The sequence below is a fragment of the Leucopleurus acutus genome (assembly GCF_964270905.1).
Source record: "Leucopleurus acutus genome assembly, chromosome: 11".
Lineage (NCBI taxonomy): Eukaryota > Metazoa > Chordata > Mammalia > Artiodactyla > Delphinidae > Leucopleurus > Leucopleurus acutus.
Genome location: NC_139152.1, coordinates 53,596,962 through 53,612,213, shown reverse-complemented (window position 1 = coordinate 53,612,213; position 15,252 = coordinate 53,596,962). Strand labels below are relative to the sequence as shown.

The 15,252-nt window shown below is 39.8% G+C and overlaps 1 protein-coding gene across 1 annotated transcript; it reads left to right on the top strand.

The window, feature by feature from the left end:
* The first annotated feature begins 470 nt into the window (after positions 1-470).
* On the top strand, positions 471-5,852 carry LLPH (LLP homolog, long-term synaptic facilitation factor). Its single transcript, XM_082849807.1, has 3 exons — positions 471-525; positions 2,150-2,368; positions 5,269-5,852. Exons 2-3 carry the CDS (start codon positions 2,164-2,166, stop codon positions 5,445-5,447), a joined length of 384 nt encoding a protein of 127 aa, XP_082705933.1. The 5' UTR covers positions 471-525; positions 2,150-2,163; the 3' UTR covers positions 5,448-5,852.
* Positions 5,853-15,252: the final 9,400 nt, after the last annotated feature.

Here is a 15,252-nt window from a genome sequence, read left to right as displayed (position 1 = left end):
ATATGTGTACAACCGTGAGACCACCACCGGGGATGGGGAAATTTAAGGGCTGCAAATAAAGATCTTAATTCGGCTTCTAGAGGAACACGCGACGTGGTGAATGTGTGCGAATGGGGAGGTCTGACGTGAATCTAGAGGTCGGCTCTGAGCTCACTACCTGACGGCAGGGTCACCTGGCGGTTCTCCCTCCTTGGGTTAGTCTCGGGGCTACCCCGCTCACGCTCGGGACGCAGGCCTAGCTGGTGTACGACCCTCGACCCGGCTTCTCCCCCGCATTTCCCTAATCCGACTTCAGAACCTATCTGGGAGGAGCCCAGCTCCCAGGTCAGCACTCGCACCAAGTGCGTCAGCCCGGCACTCCAGAAGACCCCGCCTCTCGAGGCCGTCCGGGGCGTTTTGGCGAGCAGCGAGCAGCCGCCGCGCGGGGGGCGGGGTCAGTAGAGCGGGTTGCCGGGAAGGCGGAAGTGCGGGGCCTTCCGGTCGGCGTGAGCAGCGTGCGGTGTTTGAGTTGCTGGGTTTTCTCAGGTGAGTTCTTTTTACCAACCGGCTCCAGTGGGGCGTGGGACTTGGGACTCGAGTCCGCCGCCCGTGGAAAGATCTCAAGCCTCGTCCCTCTCTGGCAAGCTTGAGCCCGGGCCAGAGACGCAGGCCTCCTCTAGAACGAGGGTCTCCCGTTGTCTTGGTGCTCCTGGTGGGGCTTCCCGGTGCTCTGTGGGAAGTGGAGTCCTCCTTAGTGGTTCAGCCCCGCTGAGGGCTGTGTACCGCAACCTTTCTCTCCCAGCCCCTCGCAGGGCTTGCGTTGTTGTACACACGGGACAGAGTGAGTTTGTGATTGCTGCCGTCCAGAAATGTTACTCCACCAGTCGTCCGTTTAACAAATGTTTGCTTAAACTTTACTGTGTACACAGTGCTACGCACTGGGGGATCCAGTAGCGAACAAGATCTATTTATCCCTTGCCTTCGTGTAGCCCACGGGCCACCGGGAATGACAGAAAATAAACTTAAGAATTTTAGATTGCAACACGCATTAAACAGGAAAGAAAAGGATGAGGTGGTAGAGAATAAAAGGTGAGCTTACAGGAGTCAGAAAAGCTGTCTCTGACGTACTGACGTGAAGGATCAGTTCCCAGGCAAAGGGAGGGCAAATGTAAAGACACTGAAGTCAAAGTCATTTGGACATTTTTCTTTTTCTTTTTTTTTTTCCCAAAATAATGTCTTAGTGATTAACTGCCTATTGATGTGTAATTAACACAACAAACTGCACATATTTAAAGTGTGTAAGATATATCCATGTATACTCACACACAAACATAAATCTGTCAGCACAGTCAAGATGATGTTATAAGTCATTCCCACGAGCTTCCCTCTAAACTTTTTATAATCCCTATAATCCCTTCCCAGCCCTCATCACATCCCCACACTCTCCCTCGGTTGTCATTGACTGGACTTTCTTCAGATGTAATTGGTGCTTGAGGATGGAGTGGAGCATGAGATAAGAGTTAAAGGAGGCAGGGGCCAGGTCACAAATACCCTTGTAGGTCTTGAATATATGAGTTGGAAAATCATTAATTCCAAGAAAGACAATGTCTGCTCTTTAAGTTTTTAAAAGCTCAGGTTGACCACCTTCTAGGGGATGGGCTGGGACTGAGGGGTTGAGGGAAAGCAAGAGTAGAAATAGACAAGTTTAAAATAGCTAGATTGATTTGAGGGGGTGGATAATGAGGAAAATTGGGGTGGGTGGAGTTGCCTGTAGGTTTGGGGGAAATCAGGATTCAGTTAAAAGATAAAATATTTTGTGATTTTTAAGTTGTTGCATAAATGTAAGGTGATGGCACTCTGCATTTTGGGGGAAATTAAATTTCTGCATCTTGTATGAAAACTACAGGAGCTTTCAGAATTGGCTTGACTCACAGTGTGCCAGTGGCCACGGGGAGTTTGGTTTGGTGTTCTTAATTGTTATTTAGTGGCTGTATATGCCACGTTGATCCTCACATAATTTGCACATTATGCCGTCATAAATCATGAACAGAGTGAAGAGTTTACTTTCCAGTTGTTCATGTTCTGCAGAGATGCCTTTTGACCTGGTTTTCCAAGGATTCGTTTTTTTGTTTGATGGTAAATAGTTGCTTTTGAAAATGTAATTTTTTAGCTTTCCAGCTAAATATGGCTAAAAGTTTACGGAGTAAGTGGAAAAGGAAGATGCGTGCTGAAAAGAGAAAAAAGAATGCCCCAAAGGAGCTCAGCAGACTTAAAAGTATTCTTAAAGTAGATGGTGATGTTTTAATGAAAGACGTTCAAGAGATAGCAACTGTGGTAGAACCCAAACATTGTCAAGAGAAAACGCAATGTGTGGTGAAAGATGAAACAGGTGAGTTTATGTGTTTCATTTCAAAAAAAGTTATATCAACTTCCTTTTGTGACTTTTTCCCTTTTTCACTGTCTTCCATTCTTTCTCACACTTGCTTCCCAACAAACGTCCTGCCATGCCCACATAATTCTTTGGAGGTGCTACTAGAGATTCTATGCTAAGCTATTTTAAAGCCACCTCATGTGAGTAGGTATGTTTTGGATTATTCAGAGTGAGCCTTTTGTGCTTATACAGTAGCCTAAGTGCCTCAGAAATAGACAGTACTACAGGGGTAGACAAACCTAGACACACTCTCGTTGGAAGGGTACACAGGAGTCAAGAACTAGGCAGGATAGAAGGAGGTCTTTCTTCATTTTACCCTTTGCAAGATCTAGGTTCCATTCTGAGAGTCCTCTGCCCTTATATTATTATCCTAAAGATTAGTTTCCCTGTATTTGATTTTGACAGATTCTAGTTATGTCTGTTTTAATATAGTCTAAAGTTGGAAGCTGTATATAATGTGTATAATAGTCATTATCCTCAATCCCTCTTCCCTTTATCCCCCACCTGTAAACCATTAGCACGTCATCTTGACTATCTCCAAAATACATTAGGAATCTATCCATTTTTCTCCTACTTTCATGCTTTCACATTAATGACAGTTATCTCTTGCCTGAACCACAGTAGTAGCCATTTTACCTCTCTCTTCAGCTTTTGCTCATTTCTGATTCATGTTTGACATATCACCCAGTATGATCTTTTAGGATATAAATCAATTATGTCATTCCCATGCTTAAATCACCTCATTATATTTCCATGTGCTTACCACAGCCTGCCTGGTCCCACTTAATCTCGTTCCAGTACTTCTCTTTAAAAAGGCTGTAACCACAAGCTGAAGTTTGCTTTGTCCTTCTCCCCTCAACAGAACATTGAGAACTCCATGAGAGCAAGGAGCTTATTTGGACCACAGTATCCCCAGAACCTAGAACAGCACCTAAAATAATCATTCAGTGACCAGTTATTGAAGGGCTAATGTATATCAGGCACTGTTCTAGGAACTGAGGCAACAATGATGAATAACAGAAATGGCCTCCATCCTAGTGGGATTTACATCACGTTGGAGGAGACAGAAAGTAAACCAGATAAATGAACTAATACAATATAATGTCAGGTAGCAGAGTCCACAGAAAACCTGTATACCCTGGTAAGTTCCCAGAGAGGGACATTATGGACATGTCCTTCACAATAGATAAGGTTGGTGATAGATGGACCACAGCATGGCTGTGCTGAGCTTCCTGCTAAGTCTTCTGTTAGAAGAGCTGGATACCTGCGTGTGACCTGGATAAAAAAGTGTGGCAGCCCCAGGATTTCCAGGTCTGTTCTGTCGTGAAGCTTGCTGCTTACTGCTGTTCCTCTTCCAAGTACTCTTCATTGGAAGTGGCCAGTCATTCCTAATAGTTTATTTTCTTCTAAGGCCTGTCCATTAGAAGCGTGGGTGCACTTTTTATTGACACAACAATTTTATTTAGCTCAAGAAAGCACCTAATCCGAGGAGTGTTCTCATAACTTGCATGTTTTCAGAACCATAAACTTACCCCTAATGCAGTAATTCAAACCCATATATCCTAAATGTTTCCTATTTAACTTTCACTGTTGCAAAGGACAATCATAACAATGTTCTCTTTTTTTAAAAATTTATTTCTTATTGAAGTGTAGTTGAATTACAGTGTTGTGTTAATTACTGCTGTGCAGCAGAGTGACTCAGTTATACATATATATACATTCTTTTTCATATTCTTTTCCATTATTGTTTATCACAGGATACTGAATAAAGTTCCCTGTGCTATACAGTAGGACCTTGTTGTTTATCCATTCTATATATACCAGTTTGCATCTGCTAATCCTAAACTCTGACTCCTACCCTCTCCCACTCCCCTCCTCCTTGGCAACCACCAGTCTTTGTCCCTGATTCTGTTTCTGTTTCATAGATAGGTTCATTTGTGTCATATTTTAGATTCCACATATAAGTGATATCATATGGTATTTGTCTTTCTCTTTCTGACGTACTTCACTTAATATGATAATCTATAGTTGCATCCGTGTTGCCACAAATGGCATTATTTCATTCTGAGTAGTATTCTATATATGTACCACATCTTCTTTATCCATTCATCTGTCGATGGACATTTACGTTGTTTCCATGTCTTGGCTATTGTGCATAGTGCTGCTGCAAACATAGTGGTGCATGTATCTTTTTGAGTTATAGTTTTGTCTGGATATATGCCCAGGAGTGGGATTGCTGGATCAAATGGTAATTTTATTTTTAGTTTTCTGAGGAACCTCCATACTGTTTTCCACAGTGGCCGCACCAACTTACATTCCCAGCAGCAGTGTAGGAGGGTTCCCTTTTCTTTATACCCTCTCCAGCATTTGTTATTTGTAGACTTTTTAATGATGGCCATTCTGACTGGTGTGAGGTGATACCTCATTGTAGTTTTGATTTGCATTTCTCTAATAATTAGCGACGTTGAGCATCTTTGCATGTGCCTATTGGCCATCTGTATTTCTTCTTTGGAGAAATGTCTCTTTAGGTCTTCTGCCCATTTTTTGACTGGGTTGCATAACAACATTCTTTAGAAAGTTTCTTAGTGACTAAATAGATGATGTCCCTACTTCCTCACAGATACTTTATATGTCTTTCATGGTTGTGGGAACACATGGCATCATGTGTATGATTCTACTGAATGTGTTGTAAGGAGTTTTTTGAGTGTTAGTCAAAGATCATTGCACAAAGGAATTTTTTTTTTTTTTGCTTTTGTAGTTTCATGCCACTTTTAAGTTCAGTGTCCTCATTGCATTAATTTGCTTTTTCATGGGGTTGCATTCATGAGTATTAATAGTTTTTCCATTTTTTAATTCAGATGACATGAAAATGGAGACTGATATTAAGAGAAACAAAAAGACTCTTCTAGACCAGCATGGGCAGTACCCCGTATGGATGAACCAGAGGCAAAGAAAAAGGCTGAAAGCAAAGCGAGAGAAAAAGAAAGGAAAAAGCAAAGCAAAAGCCATCAAGGCAGCGAAGGGTTTGGCTTGGTAGACCCTTAAAAACTTGAAAAATGCCGCATGGAACGGGTCTTTGATTAGAATGTATACATTGATTTCAGCTTCCACCAAATGGAAACTTTGTTTCCATTTTTTAACTTGGCCTTTTTCTTCAATTCAAGCCCAACTGTAACTCCTCAAATTTGTCTTGGTAACTTGAATAAAATATTTTCTTTGATGAATGAAAGCTACGCTGATATTTTAATTGAATGCTATCCAATATGCAGGGATTATCAGACATCAGAATTCTCTCGAGTATTAATGTGGTTGTAATCATTCAGTCTTAGGAAGGATGAAACATAATATTATACTGACAAATTTGAGCTAACTCAGATTTAAAGTAAATTATATATCATGTGAAAATATGTCAGTGGATTTTATAAGCAGTACTTGTTTGGAGTTGTGATTTTGTATAATTCAGAATAAAAGATACTCTGTCTAGATCGTGAAGATCTGTTCTTTCATATATCCTTAAGGTTTCCTAGTAGTAGAGAAGACCAGATTCTTCAGTTAAATTTTTTTAAAATTTAAAATTTTTAGGTGGAATATTGACACGTGAAAACTATTATGCTCCATCTTTTTAGGAGAATAGAACATCCTGGGAACTAGTTTAATGTGCTTCAGTTTTTATATTATTCTCAGAGTATGATTCTCAGAATTAGCTTTTCTGGATGTGTGGTGAAAAAAATATATTACATGGTCATTAAGTTTGGGAAATGCTACATACTTGAAGATTGAAAAACAATATTAGCTTAATACAGGCATATCTTGGAGATACTGCACATTGAGTTCCAGACCACTGCAATAAAGTGGACCACGTGAGTTTTTGGTTTCCTAGTGCATATAAAAATTACATTTACACTATACTGTAGTCTGTTTCACAATAGCATTGCATGTAAAAAAAACGATATACATACCTTAATTAAAAAATAATGCTGTTGGAAAAATGGCGCTGATAGACTTATTTGACAGAATGTTGCCACAAACCTTCAATTTGTAAAAAAAAAAAAAAATGCAGTATGTGCAAAGCGCAATAAAACGAAGTATGCCTATATAGTCATATAGAGATCTAGCAGACTTTTCCAGGTGCTAGGGACCCAGGGAACAAGACGAGGTGTCTGCCCTCACGGGTATGTACTCAGAAGAAGCTGTTAGCTTCAGAGAAAACCAAGTTAAAAATGAGACCTAGGCCTTTCTCACCTTCTGAGATGGCCCACACTCTGTGGAGTGTGTTTCTCTCTAAATAAATGCACTTCTTACCTAAAAAAAAAAAAAAATGAGACCTTGTGGAATAAGGTTACTTAGGCATCAGGTCACAAATTTTGTACTGGGCACACAGCTACACTGGGACACATTATAGAGATAAATAGGACACGACCCAAATCTTTTAGGAGATTTGAAGCTGAAATTTAATGCTAGTAAAATCTTAGGATTATTTTATATAATAGGCTTTTGTCAATCTATTCAGTGGTTAGTTCACCAAAAAGTTAGTGGATTATTTTTAAATACTTAAGGAAGCTAGCAGAAGATGTGAGTTGGAAAGTTCAAAAAAGTTCATGGCCTTTTTTTGCCTTTTGGTATAATTTTGAACAGAGTTCGTGAGGAAAAGGCAAATACATAAATGTTTATTCATGAAATAAAAATTTGCTAACATCTAATTAAGCCATGATAATATCAGCCTAAATATACCAGCTGTTTCCTTTTTTTTCCCATCATAGGAATTGTCTACATCAGTGATGTTACACACTTAGTGCTTATTTAAAATTTGGCAGCGTTGTTACGTATGTTTTTTCTGGATTTTTGAGGTCAGAAGCCAGTACCAGGGATATCATGTTTTCTGAGGCTGATAACCTCCAATTTGACTCCAGCGGTAGATAGTAGCTTTGAGCTTTCATCCAGGGCCTTTCAGTGATGTTAGGCTGGTCACTTAAGGTTGTCTAGTCATGAAGTTTGTACAGTTAGGATTTAACTTAAAAGTTAACAAAATCAAAGTATCACTATCAAAAAACGTATTTGAGAAACATGTTCTCAAGTGTCCTATGTCCTCTGGCAAGTTGGCTGTGAAAGAGAAATTGTCTTGCATAGCTTGTGATGGGGACCTCTACGGTCACTGAGTTCCTGAATTGTGTGGCCAGCAGGATTCTTCCTATCTCCAAATTTTAGCAGGAAATTAGACTAGCATTCCAGAATGAGTGCAATGTGTGATCACTTCTTTGTTGCTTTTTTCCTGGAGGTTATAAATTGAGAAGTATAGCATAGTCCTTTAATCTCTTAAATGATTAGCTTCATAAAATTTGTCATCTCTTTATTTGACTGATGTTTTCCAGAGAATTCTGTAAAACCACCAGATGGAGCTCAAGCTAAGTACCAAATCATTTTTTGGAATTATATTGAGTGGGCTGAATCACATTAGGGATTGAATGTGACATTTTTGTTTTTTAAGAAATTAAATTTAAAATTAAAATATCATCTAAGGATAATCAAAACTGCTTTCATTTATTGGTTGCTTTGCATATCAGGCTTTGTTCTAAATTATTTAATCCTAAACTCTTCAATCGAAGTATTAACTCATTTAATCCTCCCAGCAATCCTTTGAGTTTGGTATTGATACTATCTCTCTATACACCAGGAGAAACTGAGGCACACAGGCCATATAGCTGGGATTCAAAGTCAGACAGTCAAGCTCCAGAGCCTATGTTCTTGCAGTGCCATTCTGCCTCTCAAGGGTGTGCAAACTCTTGCTAAGTGAAAAAGGTAGTTTTAGGGTAGAATGCTTATTTTTGGTTCAATCTGTCCGGGGGGCTCAAGATCAGGTGAAGAGCTAATTCTCAGTAGAGAAATGATTTATTGACCCCTTCTCAAATCTCTAGGCCTAAACCAGACTGGAGTTCCTTTGGTAGCATGCCCTTAGAATGGGCTGATCCCATCCTAAAGGTATAGCCCAGATTCAGTGGTACCCAAGCTACTAATCAGAGAAGGAATGTGAACTGCCATTGACACTCTAAAGTAGAATCTAGTAGTTTTGACTACATGTTTTTTTCTAATGTCACGTTTTAGATACATTTTCCCCCTACTAGTTCACATGCTGCATAAATATGCAGCAGAATATATTTGCTTATGAGGAAATCTGAATATTTTCAAAATTTGGATCAATATATCTGGGATATGATTTTTAGGAGTTGGAGAAAAAAAAGTAACTGGCTATAAATGACTTGATTTAAATATCTGAAATGGACTGGTGTTGATGGTGAGGGTAGTGGTGTGCAGGAGTAGTGAAGTGCTAGCCACGAAATAGAATAAATAGGAGAAATCTAAAGAGACCTCAGGGAATTCCCGAATTTATAAATACTACAATTGAGATGCAGATGGTGGGCTGTTGACTGAGCTTACTAGCTAAGCAACTAACTTCTGATGCCACCTGGCAGAGTGATTCACATTTATGCTATAGTCAAAAAATACAAAGCTTTCCCCCTGTATTTGCCGGAATGTAAAAACACCATTGCAGCAGGCACGTGCCAGTTTAACAAGGAAATGTTCAGGGGGAATAGGGAACTGTTAAATACTCATGCCAGGTTAAGGCCACTCTGTTGTTCCCAGGACCCCATCAGGCAGCAGGAGGGCCAGGGCGAGGTTTGTGCCTGCTTACGAAAACCCTTAAACTTTACCCAGTTGAATGCCAAGAGTCTTTCGCACCTTTTAGAATAGGAGAAGAATAGGACGCGGTGTCAAATAGGACTCATTTGCTAGAATACTAGTAATAACAGCCAACATTTAGAGAATGCTTACTGTGTTAAATGCTTTACCTGTATTATTTCATTTAATCCCTAAAACAATACTGTGGGGTCAGTACTCTTATTATCTCTATTTGCAGAGGAGGAAACAGCTTTGAAGAGGTAAGTAAAGTTGCCTAAAGCTGTGCAATTATTAAGTAGTGGGCAAGGCTGTCCCAGAGTGTAGAATCTCCCAGAGTAGTGTCTCTGATGGGAAGCTTCAGAGACAGGTTTTGATTGAATCTAAGGAAGAACCTTCTAACTAAGATGTTTGTTGGGAGGGGGAACAAGCAGCTTGGGAGGACTATCCTGTCAAGCTAAGACTGGCGAGCCACTTGTTTGGAATGTGGCAGAATGGACTCAAATATTGTACTTGGAATTTCAGTAGAAAGCTGGTGAAGTACTTTCCAGCTTAGAAGGGCCTTGCAGAAAGTTGTCACTTTGAAATGTGTTGTGCTTACTTTGCCCTTAGATAGTTTTTTGGCACCCCACGATTGCAGACTTAAGTATCTTTTTGGTGGAAGTAACAAAATCTGAAATCTTAAATTTGTTAATGTCGTTAAGTCTGGTATTCATTCCACGAAGTTCCACTTTAAAGTATGGAAAAACGTTATGAACATCTGCTTTAAACAATGAATGGGGTGAAGTCCTTTGCATTTTAATTTAAAAACGGCATAGTTTTATAATACGTTAAGTTTATAATATGCAGAGTGTGTTTAATTTCCTAAAGCGATGACTTGTCTTGGCATTATGCTGTCTTACGAAACACTTTCTCATTCTCACATTGTCTTTATAGTTTTCAATATCAGCAAAGCCTTTAAATAGTCTTAGTTGGGTGTTGTGTATCACTGTACAGTAACTGCTAGTACATATGGTATTTCTGATCCGTGTAATAAAGTACATTTGTCATGTATCTTGTGATCTACATACCTTTCAGCTGTTACTTCATAAATCTGTTCCATCAGAGAACTGCTTTGTACAGCAGTGGTTCAAGCTGCTTCTAATAAACTAATATTTTGTGTCTTTTATATGTAATCAACGGGGAGTATTATAGACTTGTGCCTCTGTGGAGAAACATTCCACTAAACTTCTTTTCTCTTGACAATAATGGGGAAAAAAAATAGCTTGGGAAGATCACAGATGTTCAAGAAAATATGTTGTTTGCTCCTAAAAGTCAACTGAAGATCTTTTGTATTGCTCCAGGTTTTTTGTTTGTTTGTTTGTTTTTATTTATTTTTTTAATGCTTTAGAGAAGAAACAGTTTGAGATATGTGATGGGGCCACGGGGAGATAGGATTACAAATTTCAGTGGAGACCCACATTGGGTGCTGTTTTTCAAAATTCTAAAAAGCTTCATCTTGCTCACACAAAGGGGTGATATTCTGAGCAGAGTGGTAGGTAGTTGGCCAAAGATTGGTCATTCCTACGTGCTTTCCTACTCAGACATAAGCATTCTGCTCTAGGTTTAGTCTTTGTTCTGTCCCAAACTTCAAACTAATATTGTCTTCACAAAAGCATAGGTATTTACTAACGCAGGCAGTCCCTTGAGTAATTGGATAGGGGCTATTGTCTTTCTCCAGCTGTAGAAATTTGCTCAGTGGGTAAGCTCTCCACAGACCAGGCAATGGGTTATTGATAACTGTATAGTAAAATATTCATGGAAAATGCTTAAGGAAGCTGTATGCCATGGGTGAAATTGGTATGGTTGTCCTTTATAAGCCTGTGAATCTTTAAGAAGAGTTGCCATAAAGAGAATGGGAATCGGCTGTTCCGAATCTCCACTGACGAAATGGGTTTTAACTGTAGAAGAAGGGATTTCAGTTAAATGTAAAGAAGAACTTCCTGAATGTGAGTGTTATTTGAAGCCAGGTATGGGTTGAGAAGAGGCTGTTGAATTGTCTCTGGAAGAGAGAGAGAGCGCTAGAGAAAGAAATGAAAGGGGGCGGAGAGTGGGAGACCCCCACTTGAGATGATTTAAATGCCCAATGGTTATGAGTCCTTTATTCTCTTTTCTCACACTCACATCTCAGGTTTTGAGGTTTAAAAGGTCAGACCTAAAGAGTATACTTTAGTCATTAGAACTAAAGTGCCAGAGGACCCCTAGGTCTGGAGGTTCTTTTGGTGTAATTCTTAATTGAAATGAAATGCTAAGTTGTGACCAGTGGATGAGAAAATTGACTCAGGGTTGATTTTCCACCCTTGTCATTAAAGACCAGTGTACACACTGAGCTCACAGTGCCAGAGAGGAATTTGACATTGAGCAATTTCTGGAAAGGCAAGTGGTTGGTAGGCTGTGACCACTTAGGCTTGGGATGGGTTAGAGGGCTGGGGGAAGGGTACAGCTGCCACGTTGCTGCTTGGGCATGTGCCTACTAAATATTTTTTCCAGGAATACTCCAGCAGGACCAGAGGGTTGCAGATCAAACTTGGCGCTTTAAATTCCGGAGAGCAGAGACTGAGAGGACAGGGTAAGTTTACCCTTTCCTTTTTTTTTTTTTTCTGGCTGTCACCACCCTGTCCTGTCCCCATTTGGTACTCTTTTGCACCTCCCTCTTCTTTGCTTTCCTTCAGTCTGTTTTTCTTGCATATAACTGAAAGAAAAAAAAATTTTTTTAAATAAAAACTTAAAGCTGCGAGTTAAACGTTATTTACTTCCCACCAAGTTTAGTTGTAAGTGCTTTTGTTTATAAATGACCCCTGGCATTTTTCTTTGTGGTCCAGTGACAATAGCTCAAATAGATTTCCCACTTCTGTGCTGTTTTTCCTCACCAGTTTGTCTTTCTCTCTTCCTCTGCATTTTCCTCTTTTTTTTTTTTTTTTACCTTTTACTTATTTTATTTATTTATTTTTTGGCTGCATTGGGTCTTCATTGCTGCACGCGGGCTTTCTCTAGTTGCTGTGAGCGGGAGCTACTCTCCGTTGCGGTGCACGGGCTTCTCACTGCGGTGGCTTCTCTAGTTGTGGAGCACGGGTTCTGGAGCGCAGGCTCAGTAGTTGTGGCGCATGGGCTTAGTTGCTCCGCAGCATGTGGGATCTTCCTGGACCAGGGCTCGAACCTGTGTCCCCTGCATTGGCAGGTGGATTCTTAACTACTGCACCACCGAGGAAGTCCCTCTTGTTGTTCTTAATAGTTTTACCACCTATGCATGAATCCCTAAATACCGTACTTTTGTTTTGTCTATTATTTTTTTTATTATTTAAAAAAATTTTTTAAAATTTATTTTTGGCTGCGTTGGGTCTTTGTTGCTGCTCAAGGGCTTCCTCTAGTTGCGGTGAGCAGGGGCTACTCTTCGTCGCAGCGCGTGGGCTTCTCATTGCGGTGGCTTCTCTTGTTGCGGAACACAGGCTCTAGGCTCACGGGCTTCAGTAGTTGTGGCACATGGGCTCAGTAGTTGTGGTTTGCAGGCTCTAGAGTGCAGGCTCAGTAGCTGTGGTGCACGTGCTTAATTGCTCCGAGGCATGTGGGATCTTCCCAGACCAGGGACGGAACCTGTGACCCATGCATTGGCAGGCAGATTCTTAACCACTTCGCCACCAGGGAAGTCCTGCATTTTCCTCTTTTAAAAAAAAATTTTCTGCACTGGCCTCTTTTTCTGTGTGGATATTACTTCAATTTCCTCCTTAGGCTCAAATCACTACCCTTCTTGCATTCTCTCTCTCCCCTCTCATCTCAGTTTTTCCACTTACTGTGTTTTTCTTCATCTTCCTTTTCACCCTCATCTTCTAACCAGATGCATAAATAGAAGATATGCTTTACAACAGGGGCAGGCCAATTGGCTGGTCATCTGGTTTTGCAAATAAAGTTTTATTGGAACGTAGCCAGGCCCACTCATTCATGTATTTTCTATGACTGCTTTTGTGCAACAGAGGCAGAGTTGAATACTTATGAATGAGACCCTCCTCTGGCCTGAAAATCCCAAAATATCTACTATCTGGCCTTTTTATATATTTTTTTTAATTTTTTTTTTTGGCCTTTTAAGAAAGAGTTTGCTGAATCCTGCTTTAAAATATTTTCTGTATTAATGAAGGCTTTTTGTTCCTTATCTGGAATGGAAATTCAGGTGAGTTGGATCTGTTTTATGTCTCCCTACTTAGTGAAATTGAGTTGCATTTTATATTTGCAAATTTCCCCCAAATTTCTCACTTAAAGGCAGTGGTATCCAAAAGAAAAAAGACAAGCTTACCATCCTGACTATCAAAGCTAAGTGGGTAATGGTGGTCGTTTGTGGTGTGTGTGTCTGTGTGTTTAGATGTCTTCCCCACCTTCCACCTCCTACTGGGCTCTTTTTAGTCTTTGGGGGGGAAAAAAAAGATAATTCCATTGTAAAACTCTTCAAAAATCTCACAGCCAACTTTTCCTTTAAGTCTATGAACCATTTTTGGAAATGTTAAATGCTGGAGAAAGGACTCTTAATTTAATATGGCACCTAGAATACTGACACATAAAAGCATTTCAATGTAGTTTTATTTGGTGGGTGGTCTATTTGAAGATGTTTCACACAAATACCCTTACAGATTGGTTTCATTAACATGAAATTAATATGAACTAAAATAATCATAAGACTTAAGGCTGAAAAATGTTTTAGAGGTGACCTATTTTAACCCTGTGCTTTTCAACAGATGAGGAAACTGTTGACGTCCCAACTTTGCTGAGATATTAGGAGTTCATGACCCAGTTCAGAGCCCATGTCTCTTTACTCTCAGACCAATCTTTTTCTAAACCATAAGGCAGTGACAACTGGCCACACAAATGTAACATTCTGACTAATGTCAAGATTAATTCTATTCTTTTCCTTTCTATAAAAAGAGGGGCTGCTAAATGAAACGATGGTATGTGATTAGTCTTTTCTGCAGCTCTATTCCTGCTGTGGTTAATAACCAAACCTTTCCCATTGGTGGCTGTGCCTCTTTACCTCACAGGCAGTGTAATATCTTTTAGTTAAAACGAAACAACACAGTAACAAACTTCTCCTCTTGCCCTGTGCCCCCATAAAAGGCTAGATTTTTGTTTGTTTGTTTCTACTCTCTTCTAATTCATCCTGTGTAGTTATCAATTTCTTTTTATATTTTATTATTTTTTCTCATAAAAGTAATACGTGTAATGTTGTAGAAAACCTAGGAAAGTCTAAATGAAATACAATCATTCATAATCCAGCCACCCAGAGAATATGTATGTGTGTCTCTATTTTCATAACTGTCTCAACACTGTACAGTTTTATATTCTGTTTTCTTAACTTTACATCATGAGGATTTTCCCCATGCCACTGAAAATCTTTTGAAACATTCCCTCATATTCTGTCTCGTGGGTAAACTACATTTTCTTGTTTGCCTGTGTTTGGACATTTAAATTTTTTACAAAATATTTTTGTGTGTGTGATTAAAATACTTCCCTGTAATATTAATGGCCTTACTAATCCTTATCTGATATATTCTTGTAGAAGAATTTTAGAAGAGAATGAACTTTTCTTAAAAAGACTCCTGATCCATATTGCCAACTCACTTTCCTGAAAGGCTGAAACAATTAATAATCCTTCCCTGGAGCATGTGACTGCCTGTCTGGGGCACACTGGAGGGGCTGTAAATTAAGCTTTTAAAACATTCTTTTCAATATGTCACTCTCCAGCTAGGAAACTTCCCATGGCTGCAAGATCAGATCTAAGCTTCTTAGTGTGTACGCTCTTCCATTTCTTCACTTCCAGCTAATTTCTCAACCACCGCAATCTGGCATCTGCCCCCATCTGCCTGGAGGCATCAAGGAAACAGCCCTAGACTAGACTAAGTGTCAGGAAACTAGGGTTCAAATCCCAGCCCTGCCACTTAGTAGTATGTGACCTTGGGCAAGTAACTTAATTTCTTTAAGCCTGTTTCCTCAGGCTTTAAAATGGAAATAAAAAAACAGACCTTGATTTTGGGGGCTCCCGTGAGATAATAGAGGTAAGAAATATTTTTAATCTGTGGAACACTGTCAACGTTAGGGGGTGTATTAAGACTGCTCTTGGGGCAGTGTGGTATCCACCAAATATTTCTGAT

What these genes read in the sequence shown, in the direction of transcription:
- LLPH (XM_082849807.1), top strand. Translation starts at nt 2,164, where the DNA reads ATGGCTAAAAGTTTACGGAGTAAGTGGAAAAGGAAGATGCGTGCTGAA. An exon ending in TGTGGTGAAAGATGAAACAG is followed by an intron (nt 2,369 to 5,268) that starts GTGAGTTTATGT and finishes TTTTTAATTCAG; the next exon opens with ATGACATGAAAATGGAGACT.